We start from the raw sequence: 12,238 nt of genomic DNA on the forward strand, positions 1-12,238 counted from the left end.
ATGTTCCTCGTGCATGCCATCTCTCTCCTCCTTTATAGTCCTCCTCCGCCAATCCCAACTCGGCTGCCCACACGCCGAGTACGCTGCTCTCCTCCAATCAGGAGCAAGTCCTACAGTTTATTGGCTGAACTGGAGGCAGCTGTGTAGAAGCTGTTTTCTTCTCTCCCAGCGCCATATTGTGGGAGAGCAGATGCACAGAATAAGTCTTAATTCCAGTAACTTAGTCTAGTCTGAGTTGCTCCCCACAATTTTCAGTTGGTACTATGAACCATTGATTTGGATTAGGAGGTGGCAAACTCTTTGTGAACGGTCATTTATTAAGTATTTTAGGCTTTGTGGACCATTCCTAAAACCTACTACATATCCTGTTTGGTTTTTTAAAAAGATTTATTTGAAAGTCAGAGTTACACAGAGGAGAGGAGAGGCAGAGGTCTTCCATCTGCTGGTTCACTCCCCAGTTGGCCACAATGGCAGGAGTTGCACCGATCCGAAGCCAGGAACCCAGGAGCTTCTTCCAGGTCTCCCACATGGGTGCAGGGGCCTAAGGATTCGGGCCATCTTCTACTGCTTTCCTAGGTCACAGGACCTAGGACCGAAAGTGGAGCAACCAGGCCTCGAGCTGGTGCCCATATGGGATGCTGGCACTACAGGCTGCTGCTTTACCTACTACGCCACAGTGCAGGCCCTGTATTCCCCCCCCCCCCCAAAGGGGACTTTTAGAAGGAAAATACCAGAGTATTCTACAGATAATACAAAACCAATCAGAAGATGGATTTGGCCCACAGGTTACCCTGCCAGTCCTCAATTTATAGACTAGATATAGCCTGGAAAAGGCACCATGATTCAAATGTGGCCAAAAAAAGTCAGGAAGCTACTGGTAAGAAATCCTAAGGTAAACTCACAGGTCCAGACTCCGGCCCTCTAGAGACCTAGTATCGAATTCTGGCTTGGGTAGGAGAAGGGAGGGGTTTAGACTTACAATAATAAAACTCCAAGACACATTATAAATCAGCCAGTTTATTATTTTGCAGTAGATGTAGAACTTTTACCATGCAGACTGAAATACCCATGTCAGGATGAACAGTGCATTTTCTTCTGAGAGGCGGCTACATAGAAAACCAGGTTGTTACCAGGTTATTTATTGAATGTGGAATCCAAACATGGAAGGCTAGTCTTAAGACCTGCACCTCTTTCACAAAAGCTTATCCCACCACAGGGACAGTCCAGCCTCTAGGAAGCTCCCTCCTCTTCTTGCTCTGACTGAACACTGTCAATGGCTACCTCCTACAGCCTTACCGTCAGCCAGCATGGCCTAGCACTTTGTTCACTGGGTTTTTTAAACCAGGGACTTAGGGGGCAAAACAATTGTTCCCATGAACCCACTGGGGTCATCCTGTTCGGATGCTCTCCGCAAGCGCAGTCCCGAAGTTTCAACAGGCTTTGTAAAGGTTCCTTCCACCTCCATTAGCACATACACAGGTTACCTATAAATTCACCTAAAGTAACCTACTTCCTACAGTGGATTGGGGTTTTTGATTATAGTTCTTTTTTTCATTTACTTGATTAGTGATTTCCAGTCATGTAGGAATTAATGAAACCAATATTGTGTGTCACATAGCTACCCAACAGAAATATAAATATCAATAAACGATATGTACGTTTAAGATTATTTTGTTCTCAATAATGTAAAAAAGAAAAGATGGCAGTTCTCAACTTTGTTCTCAGAACTGGTAGGGGTCAAGTCACCGAAAATTCAAAGTAGAAAGATTTGCTTTCAAATTTAAAACCAAAACATGTACTGTGTTGCCAACATTATATAATATAAAACCACACTCATAAAATAAAACTCAGATTAACTTATGTCATTCATACCAGAATAGAATTTTGCCTATTAACAAAAACAGTAAATTGTATCCTAAGATGTAGGTAGGTCCATGCTGGCTGAGAATTTCAGGCCCCGACCCAACAAATGAGGATGAACTACATAGTGCATGCTTAACAGGCATGTACACATGTTAATCATTCTTCAGTGCCTACAATGGGGCTTTGAGGGAAGGACGGATGAAATGTGAGCATACTCATAGGCAGAACTCTTCCCCAACTATAAAAATTCACACGTGACAATCTACTGTATCTTGGGTAATAGCTAAGATTTTATCTGTAGGAACCCACCTCTGAAAATCACAACAATAGTCATTAGGAAATGATTTAATATAAAATATACAAATTTCTCAGTGTGAGGACTTTCACAAAACAGGAAGAATGGGGGTGACAACTAAAACAGACTTTTAAAAAATAATGTTCCCCTTACCTCTTCCCTGCTACCCAACACTCAAAAAAATCTGTACAAAACTAGAACACAGAAAAAGACCACAGAAGATGTTATGTTGCAGTCCGAACTTCTGTCCTCACCAAGACCCTCCCCTAATTGAGCTGAGGGTCCCCAGGTCCACTGAAAGTGGGAGGTCTCTGATCATCACCCCTGCATCACCAAGGTCACTCGCTGTCAAACTTAACAGAGTTCACCTGGACCGAGATGGAGCCTCCTCGGTAGCTACCGCGCTTCTTCTTCGTCTTCTCGTGCCGGAAGGATTTGCCTTTGGTGAACTTTAGAACTTGATTGGCTCGTTCCCCCCAGTCCCCAGCTGCACCACGCTGGTGAAGCAGAGAAATACTTAACACACAGAAGGACAGCACCAGTGCCCCACCGTGCTCTTCTTTCTACTCTTTCATGGAAACTTAGTGTCTCCCACCAACCTGAATTGAAAGTTGCCCGTTCTTCTACTCCTCAACCCCCAAGAACAGCAAACATCCCTCACCTTGGCATCGAAGGAGTTGTCTGCCACTCGGGAATCCACTTCAATTTCTTCCTCCCGGACTCTTCGGAATGGGGATGATGCCCTTTTTTCTCCCTAATGAAGAATCAAGTTGGAAATTAAAGATGGGGTGGCCATCTAAAGCCCTCTGGAATAACACACCACGTGGTGCCAGGCCAGGCCAAGCTTTCAAGATGATCTCAATTTCTTTCTACTTTTAAAGGGCTGACTTTCTGAGAAGAAAATGAGATAACTCACCTTCTTCCTTTTAGGAAATGTGTTGGGGGTCTGCACCTTAATCTTCTTGGCTTGAGGAGTCCCTGCCTCACTGGCAGCCTCATTCTGCTTCCGCTTCTTTCCTGAACATACAAACAGAAAACCCCACAATCAGGAGACCAGTTTCCAGTTCCTTCTTCCATCCCACAGAGGATCTGCAAATAGAAGCCGCAGTGGGGTGGAGGGGGCCTCCTCTCCCTACAGTATCCTCCCAGTTATCCTCATCCTGGTTTTGAAGGACAAAACCCAGAGGGCAGGGTCTTCAGACACAGACCTGGCTTAGAAACTGCCACTGCCACTGCTGCCTTTTCTTCCTCTTCCTCTTCACTGTCCTTGCCTGCTTTCCCATTCTGGGCAGCAGTCAGGGCAGAGGTACCATTGGCCTTGGGAACTTGTGGTTTCGGAGTGCCCTTGCCCTTGTGCTTCTCTTCTTCCTCCTCACTGGAATCATCCGAGGAAGAACTGCTGCTGCTCTCGGCCTTCACTTGCTTTACGGAAGCAGGCTTGGAAGGTGCTACGCCCCCTGCTGCCTTCTGTGGCTTCTTCTTAACTGGGGCTTTGGATGTCTTCTCCTCCTCCTCCTCTTCACTGCTGGAGCTGTCGGAATCAGAACTGCCCTCCCCATCAGCCTGAGGAGGCTGTTTGGCAGGCACAGGTGGAACTGCTTTGGCAGTCACCTTGGACTTAGGGGTGGCTGCAGTCTTCTTTGCCTTTTCCTCCTCCTCACTAGAGCTGCTCTCCTCCTCACTGGAGCTGCTATCAGCCTTTCTGGTCAGAGGCTTCTGGCCACCACCTGCAGGCTGCTTGAGAGCGGCAGCTGGCTTAGCTGCAGGCTGCTTGGGAGTGGCAACTGGCTTACTCGAGGAATTCTTGGTGGCACCAGCTGGCTTGGCAGGAGCTTCATCCTCAGAGCTGTCGGAGTCTAGACAAACACGAAGGACAGAAGAATCAGCTCCCGAATCAATTGGAGGAACCCTGTAGCAGCTGCCCACAGATCACCCCGCTGCCCTGAGTGCCTCCCTAGCCATACCTGAGCTGTCTGAGGAGCTCTCCGCTGCCTTCTTTGCTGGTGCTGGCTTAGGGGTTGTTTTAGAGACAACTGCCTTAACTGGAGCTTTCTTCTCCTCCTCGGAACTTGAATCTAGGGAGAACCTGGGGCATTATGTTGGGTCCAGAATACCACTCCAACCAGGAGAGCAACAAAAAGAACACAGACACACAGAAAGCCTTAGCCCTGCCTCAGTTTAGCAAAAAACAGTAGAGGGACAGTGGATCTTCCCCCTCCCTATCCCTCATGGTCCTCCCTGCCACATGTGTGCGTGCACACACACTCCTAGCAGCACTCCTGACTCACCAGACTCATCACTGCTGTCTTCACTACTCTCCTCAGGCTGTTTCTTCTCTACAGCTTTCTTGGGAGGCTGGGTTCCTGGGGACTTCTTCGGTGCAGGAGCAGATGGTGGGGGTACTGAGCTGTAAGGACCTGTTTGAAAGGGACGACATGGTGATTTAAAAACATGTACCCAACTCATTTGACACACTGCCCTCTTCTGGATGCAGGGCCTGACTCATCTCAAGTACAAAGTACAAGGTGCAGGTCATGTCTTGCCACTTCCCAGTCTTTCTTGCTAGGACCCTCAGCTCGGGGATCATGTTACAAAGACACTCAACTCAAGCAGCTCCATGGAGAAGTCCGTGCAGTTATTGTAACTGGGTCCAGGACAATCGGGAGTTTCACTCCCCATGTTCACTAACCTGGTTTTTTCTTCACGGGTTTTTTCTGCTCCTCTTCCTCCTCACTGGAGGAATCCTCACTGCTGGAACTCTTCTGGGTAGGGGGAGCAGCTGCTTTGACTGGAGCCTTGGCCACAATTTGCTTTTTAGGTACAGCCTGTGTCCGAGAGAGAAAATCCATGACTTCAAAAAAATACTGATGAACCCTGCCAGGGAATGGAAAGACACACAGACCCTACATTCCCTGATACAAGTTCTAGCCCATACCTTCTTGGGAACGGCCACAGCCTGCTCCTCCTCGGAGTCGTCACTGCTGCTGCTGCTACTGCTGCTGCTGTCAGCTGCTTTGCCATTGGCCACTTTAAGTGCTGCTCGAGCTGGTGTCCCTAAAGGAAAAGGAAGTAAGCACTACTAAAACTTTCCTGTGATGGCTGTCTAGCCTAGCAATTAAGATCCTCAGTAAGATGCTGGCATCCCGTATTGGAGTGCATGGGTTCAAGTCCCAGCTCTCTCCCAATTCCAGTTTCCTGCTAATGCTCATCCTGGGAGGCAGCATTAAGTACATTAGAGACCTGGGTTCAGTTCTTGGCTACAGCCTGACCTACCTATTGCAGGCATACGGGGAGGGAATCAGTAGATAGGAACTGTCTGTTTCCCTTCTCTTTCAAATAAAAACTTACCCTCCTACTAATGGGAAACTTAGGAGTCCACCTTTACAGCAATCATAAAGGAGAATATCAGTTTATCATCTCTGGGGGCCGGGACTGTGGCATAGAAGGTTATACCTCCACCTGAAGCGCCGGCATCCCATATAGGTGCCTGACTGCTACACTTTTGATCCAGCTCCCTGCTAATGCACCTAAGAAAGCAGAAAATAGCCCAAATACTTGGGCCCTGCACCCCATGGGAGACCAGGAAAAGCACCTGGATCCTGGCTCCTGCCATCGGATCAGCGCGGTGCGCCGGCTGCAGCGGCGGCCATTGGAGGGTGAACCAACGGCAAAGGAAGACCTTTCTCTCTCTGTCTCTCTCACTGTCTACTCTGCCTGTCAAAAAAAAAAAAAAAAAAAAAAAAAAAAAATTCTCACAAAGCACAGGAATGAAATCATACTGATTAGTGTTACTTTGTTGAAAAAAGAAAAAAGCTTTTTATTAATAAAGTTTCATGCTTGGAAACTAATAGAGAAATAGTCTTTGTGGCAAGAAAAAGGATGTTTTTGAAAAAGGAGTATAAAACATAGTATAAAACATTAGTATAAAACAGTACCTGGTTTAGGTGGAGCTTTAGCCTGAGCCTTAGGTGCCACAGGTGTTGTCTTCGGCTGCTGCTGCTTTGGTGCCTCATCTTCTGAGCTTGAGTCAGAATCAGAATCTGAGCTCTTAGCCTTCTTAGGAGTAGCTCTGGCTGCCTTAGCTTGGGGCTTAACTACCTTCTGTGAGAAAACACACAGGAAGAAATCATCAAGAGCCACCACGTACCCAAAGAGCATCCTTAGCTCCGTTTATTTTATAGGGGTTTGATGGAATAGTAGAGATGAGGGAAGCTAAGCAGGACAGAAAATGGAAAGTACAAAAGACTCTCAATAAGAATCAAAGTAGCCACTTGATTGATACATTGGCCCCTACTCTGCCAAGAGCTTCCAACAATACACAGCCATTCCTGGAGCCCTAAACAGAATGCCAACTCAAACCTCTCAGGCAGAAAGGAGCCCAACTTCAACATCATACATCCTTTCTGGAACTCACATCTCCATCATCTCCCCTAAAAGCTGCCAGTTTGTTCCTCATATTTGCCTATTGCAAAAACCACCATGACCCCTCTGATCACAAGCTAGAAGACAAGATTTTAAGTTTCTTCCTTTCCAAATCCTTAAGCAATCCCCTTTGCTTCTCCAAGCTACAAACCTGGACAGGTTTTTTCTTTTTCTCTTCCTCTTCCTCCTCATCACTGGATTCTTCACTGCTGCTACTCTCTGATGCTTTGGCTGTAGCCTTTCCAGGATGCTGGGGCAGACTGGCCCGCTTGGCAGGTACAACTGAACAAAACAGGTCCCAGTTAACACCAGCCATGCAGTACAGGCAAGCTGCAAATTATTTTCCTTGAACCACCAAGCCCAACCCCTTGCCCTGCCTTACCAGCCTTTTTAGCGGGAGGCTCTTGAGCTTTTTCCTCTTCCTCACTGCTGTCCTCACTGCTGTCACTGGATGAAGTTTGCTTAGCCTTCTTAGTCACTGGTCCATTTGCCTGTAATTTCCTCTTTGGGGCCTTGGTTGACCTGCTGAAGTAGGATCAGCCTTACTTCAGGTGGATCCGGACCTTCTCAAACCAAGTAACACAGCCCAGCCCACCTGGGGACAGCAGCTGGGGGAGTGGGGCTGGGGTGGATGACAGCCAAGGTGGAACAGGGAAGGCTTACTTGAGCCAGAAGCTATAGATGTCCAAGAGAGAAGAGGCATTGGCATCCTGTTGTGTCTGCAGAAGAAAAAGAGGTGGGTAAGGAAATGCTTTCCTGTTCATCAGGAGAGTTAAGATCTTACATTACATTTATTAAATGTGACCTGTCATATATACTTTTCCTTCTTGCATAAATTAGGAGAAAAATATTATACTTGTGTATTTCAACTTTTTTTTATATCAAAAACTTGGGCTCTGCGCCAATACTACAGTGCAGGAGGCACCACTTATGAGCATGGGTTCAAGGCCTGGCTCTGCTCCATTTCTGATTCAGTGCCCTGCTAATTCATCTGGGAAGGCAGCAGAGGATGGCTTGAGTGCCTGGGCCACTGCCACACATGTGGAAGACCCAGATGAAATTCCAGGTTCCTGTGTCCATTTGGGGAATGAGCCAGCTAACGAAAAAATACCCCTCTCCCACTTTCAAATAAATATAAATAAATCCTTAAAAGGGGGGGGGGGGGACTAGCACTGTGTAGAGAGTAAAGCATCCCATATATCCCATATATTGAGTCCTGGCTGCTCCAATTCCAATCTAGCTCTCTGTTATGGCCTGGGAAACCAGTACAGGATGGCCCAAGTCCTTGGGCTCCTGCATCCACATGCGAAAACTGGAAGAAGCCCCAACATCCTAGGTTCGGATTGGCTCAGCTCAACTCTGGCCATTGCAGCCATTTGGGGAGTGAACCAGCAATGGAAGACTTCTCTCTCTGCCTCTCTATAACTCTTCCCAAAACGGGGTGTGTGTGTGTGTGTGTGTGTGTTATTTCTATAGTTTGTAGAACTACCTACTCCTCTGCCTGTCAATCATATTTATCAAAGTGTTTAGGAAATTTCATTCCCAATTCCCAAACCAGTGGAAATTTTTTGAGATAACCTCTACTTTTGGGAGCTCAGTTTTCAGGAGTCAACTGACTTCCTGAATTGTCTTTGGAGGACAGGTGAGGTATACACTTTTTTTTTTTTTTTTTTTTTAATTTTTGGAGAAGCAGAAAAAAAGACCTTCTATTCATTGGTTCGCTCCTCAAATATCTACAATATCCAGGACTGGGCCAAGCAGCAGCCAGGAGTTGAGAACTCAATCCAGGTTTCCTGCATGGGTGGCAGGGACCCAGTTAATTACTTAAGCCATCATAGCTGCCTCACCAGGTCTGCATTAGCAGGAAGATGGAATCAGGACCACAGCCAGAAATCGAATTCAGACACTGTATGGGTCACAGTCATTCTAGCTGCTATCTTAACTGCTAGGCTAAATACCCATCCCCATATACTACTGTTTTGTGTGTTTTTCGCAAAATAGTGTTAACCGTTTTTCTTGGGAAATGCTCCTATTGCAAGGATCTGATTTATTTTGATAAGCAAGTTTACCAAAAATTTTGAACTTAGTTGTAAATGACTGATCTTAGTACATGTGCTGCCAAAGCAAGCACAAATGACTGATTTTTTTTTTTTTTTTTAAGATTTATTTTATTTATTTGAAAGACAGAGTTACATAGAGAGGTAGAGCCACAGAGAGGTCTTCCATTCCGCTGGCTCATTTTCCAAATGACTGCAACAGCCAGAGCTGAGCTGATCCAAAGCCAGGAGCCAGAAACTTCTTTCGGGTCTCCCACACAGGTGCAGGGGCCCAAGGACTTTGGCCATCTTCTGCTTTCCCATGCCATAGCAGAGAGCTGGTTTGGAAGAGAAGTAGCCAGGACTAGCTCTGGCGCCCATATGGGATGCTGGAACCTCAGGTGCCAGCCCCCAGGCAACATTTTAAAAATCAGTCATTTTGGGGCCAGCACTGTGGAATAGTGGGTAAAACTGCTGCCTGCAGTGCCACCATCCCATAGGGTACAGGTTAAGTCTCAGCTGCTCCACTTCCAATCCAGCTCTCTGCTTTGGCCTGAGAAAGCAGAAGACGGCCCAAGTCCTTGGGCCCCCACACCTGCCTGGGAGACCCGGAAGATGCTCCTGGTTCCTAATCGGCACAGCTCTGGTCGTTGTGGTCAACTGGGGAGTGAACCAGCAGATGGAAGACCTCTCTCTCTGTGTAACTCTGACTTTCAAATAAATAAACAAATCACTAAAAAAAAATTTTATTTTACCCTGAAATAAGGGCACAAACACTAATACAAGTGGGAGTTTGCTTCAATGTGAATTATTAGAAACAAGCCTCCAAGAGAACACTGGTGGACACTGTATACTGCAAAGAATGGTACTCAACCATTAATTACTCTGATACAGATGAACTGATTAAGAAAAAAAAAAGAGTGACAGTACATAGAAGAGTACAGGCTCAGAGTCAGCTGAGTATAGGAATAAAGTGTGTGATCTTGGGCAAATTAACCCAAAATTTTTCTTTCTATAAAATGGAGATAATACTACACATCTCAGAGAGGATAACAGATAAGGTATATATGGGGCCGGCACTGTGGCGTAGCAGGTAAAGCCACCACCTGCAGTGCCGGTATCCCATATAGGTGCTGCTTCAAGTCCCGGCTGCTCTACTTCCGATCCAGCTCTCTGCTATGGCCTGGAAAAGCGATGGAAGATGGCCTCAGTCCCTGGGCTCCTGCACCCATGTGGGAGACCCGGAGGAAGCTCCTGGCTTCAGACTGATGCAGCTCAGGCCGTTGCAGCCATTTGAGGAATGAACCAGTAGATGGAAGACCTTTCTCTTTCTCTCTCTCTGCCTCTCTGTAACTGTACCATTCAAATTAATATATAAATCTTAAAAAAAAAGTGATAAGGCAATAAGAACTTAGCATTTAGCAACAGCATCCAGCCCTTCGTTAACTCTGCACAAAGATGAGCTTTTGTCATATAAAACCCAGGAATATTAACTGTCCATTGTGGAAACACTCCTGGCAGTCTCCTTATCAGTCAACTCAAAGCAGTTCCAGTAAGCAAGTAGTTAGATCCCTCGGAGGGCTGTTCCAGTCTTAATAAATTCTTCCTATCACTGATCTGATCGCCTCCTGTTGCAATCCACTCTGACTGCTACAAAGAACTAGTTATCTTCTTGGTTCTATCATCTGCCTAGGACTACCACTCCATCTCTTTCCGGGTGTTTTCTGATGCATGTGTCAGCTTTTCTTTGAGATGTAGATTTTATAAATCTTTCTCATTCCAGACCACCTTGCTCTTACAGGTGTTTGGAGCATACTAAATTGCCCTAAGTATGAATAACAACTTTTACTCATCCATGCACCAGACTGAGATTGCCACTTTGCATATTTTATCGTACTGATATTCATAAAGATCCCACGAGGTGAACAATAACTTCCTGCAGAAATAAGGACAGGGAGGTTAATTAAACTGCCCAGGTCACACACCTTGGAAGTGGCAAGGCCTGGTCCCAAACATAACTTAGTTTGAGTCCACTAGCCAAAGTTCCTGGCCTGCTCCTATGTCTCCTTGGTAGGGCTGTTTGCTATTCAATCCTATACTCAAATCATTACAACCAAAAACGGAATCCTACCTCTCTTTAGCAACGAAAATCCCAGGCTTTGTTCCTAAAGCAATTTCATTTATCTGTGAGGCCAGGGAAATTCGACCGAAACTATGGTCAAATCACACACTGCCTCAGCCAAGGAGCACCCCCTCCCAAAAGCGCCGCCAATGCTCTCAATGGGATACGGCGTTCGCTCCTCGCCGCACTCTGCGAGCCACGTGACCTCGACCACGCGGGTCCCACGCCGCTGCCTCTCCACCGCGAGGAAGCAACAAGACAGTGTTACCTACTCAGACCTCGCAAAAGGGACTCCGGGGCCATGGGCTTTCTCCAGCCACTGCCGACTGATCGGAACAAAGACCTCGCTAATGCTGGGCTGGTGGACCCCACACACCTGCTCGTCAGGAAACCTAAGCATGCCAGGGCCTGGACCCTGTGCCCATCCCGCCCCGGCCCGCGTCCGAAGCCCGAGACTCACAGCGCCTGTCGCTTTGGCGAACTTATTGGCCACCTCCGAGAGCTGGTTATCGCGCAGAAAGCCGAGCACGAGGGGATACAGGTCGCTGGGAACCACGCGGCGCAAGCCGGCGTCCGCCATCCTCCCGGCAGTACGCGTCACTACCGTTGGCGACGCACCTCGACCTAGGAACCCGAAAGGCGCAGGGGGCGGGCGCGTGACGTCACTTCGCCGCGCGGGCGCAGAGCGGAAGGGGTGGGACTCCACAGGGCAGTCCTGACCCCACCCCGCAAGCGGGGTCAAGGCGAAAACCCTATGCTCCTTCCGGTCCAACGCAAATCGCCATCTTGGTAAGGGTGGAGTCCACCGGCCGCCGCTTTTGTGAAGGCGGAGCTCTGACGTCAGGGTCACGCCCTCGGCGTGGCGGGAAAACTCGGGACTTCCCGCGCCTTGTCTTTGGGCGGGAGGCATCCTTTCCGAGTGTGGGTTTCCCGCGCCTCAGCTGGGACGTGGACCACATTAGTGACTGGACCCGTGGGCCCTCGGCTCTTTAGACAGGGTCACAGAGTTCCCAGCTGCCCCCGTTCCCGATGCCCGTGGTTCCATTCTTCATTTTCACCGCAGCCGACACATAGTGAGGGTCCTGGTAATACCACCCCAGCCTTTCAATTCCCCTCTCCACTGCAGAGCCTCCCTCAAGTTACCAGTTGTTTGGGGGAAGGGGCTGGACGTGTTTTGATTCCCAGAACTGCTCCTCCCTCAAGTCATGATTTTTTTTTTTTTTTTTAATGTGCTGACTGTGGGTTCATCATACATTGCTCTGATGGTTTTGAGGACTGTTCCTTTTTTTTTAATCTGAGGGGCCGGCGCCATGCAGTAGCGGGTAAAGCCAATGCCTGCACTGCCAGCATCCGATATGGGCACCGGTGCAAGTCCCAGCTGCTCCACTTCCAGTCCAGCTCCCTGCTAGTGTGCCTGGGAAAGCAGTAGAGGATGGCCCAAGTCCTTGGACTCCTGCATCCACGTGGGAGACCCAGAAGAAGCTCCTGGCTCCTGGGTTC

At 47.9% G+C, this 12,238-nt stretch overlaps 1 protein-coding gene across 2 annotated transcripts; it reads right to left on the reverse strand.

The window, feature by feature from the left end:
• Positions 1–1,001: 1,001 nt before the first annotated feature.
• NOLC1 (nucleolar and coiled-body phosphoprotein 1) lies at positions 1,002–11,537 on the reverse strand. 2 transcript variants are annotated; one of them, XM_008270398.4, is made up of 13 exons: positions 11,199–11,537; positions 7,244–7,299; positions 6,963–7,105; positions 6,732–6,862; positions 6,094–6,259; positions 5,094–5,212; positions 4,848–4,983; positions 4,447–4,575; positions 4,123–4,233; positions 3,367–4,014; positions 3,075–3,175; positions 2,820–2,912; positions 1,002–2,655 (listed from the first exon to the last, which is right to left on the reverse strand). In XM_008270398.4, exons 1-13 carry the CDS (start codon positions 11,316–11,318, stop codon positions 2,497–2,499), a joined length of 2,112 nt encoding a protein of 703 aa, XP_008268620.1. In that variant the 5' UTR covers positions 11,319–11,537; the 3' UTR covers positions 1,002–2,496. The 2 variants fall into 2 exon arrangements, with proteins under 2 accessions (XP_008268620.1, XP_008268621.1); XM_008270399.4 differs by having other exon boundaries at positions 6,963–7,102; positions 11,199–11,407.
• Positions 11,538–12,238: the final 701 nt, after the last annotated feature.

The sequence above is a fragment of the Oryctolagus cuniculus genome, chromosome 15 (assembly GCF_964237555.1).
Source record: "Oryctolagus cuniculus chromosome 15, mOryCun1.1, whole genome shotgun sequence".
Classification (NCBI taxonomy): Eukaryota; Metazoa; Chordata; class Mammalia; order Lagomorpha; family Leporidae; genus Oryctolagus; species Oryctolagus cuniculus.

What these genes read in the sequence shown, in the direction of transcription:
- NOLC1 (XM_008270398.4), bottom strand. Translation starts at nt 11,318, where the DNA reads ATGGCGGACGCCGGCTTGCGCCGCGTGGTTCCCAGCGACCTGTATCCC. An exon ending in GCCTCCCGCTAAAAAGGCTG is followed by an intron (nt 6,863 to 6,962) that starts GTAAGGCAGGGC and finishes TGTTTTGTTCAG; the next exon opens with TTGTACCTGCCAAGCGGGCC. An exon ending in CATTTCCTAAAAGGAAGAAG is followed by an intron (nt 2,913 to 3,074) that starts GTGAGTTATCTC and finishes ATTCTTCATTAG; the next exon opens with GGAGAAAAAAGGGCATCATC.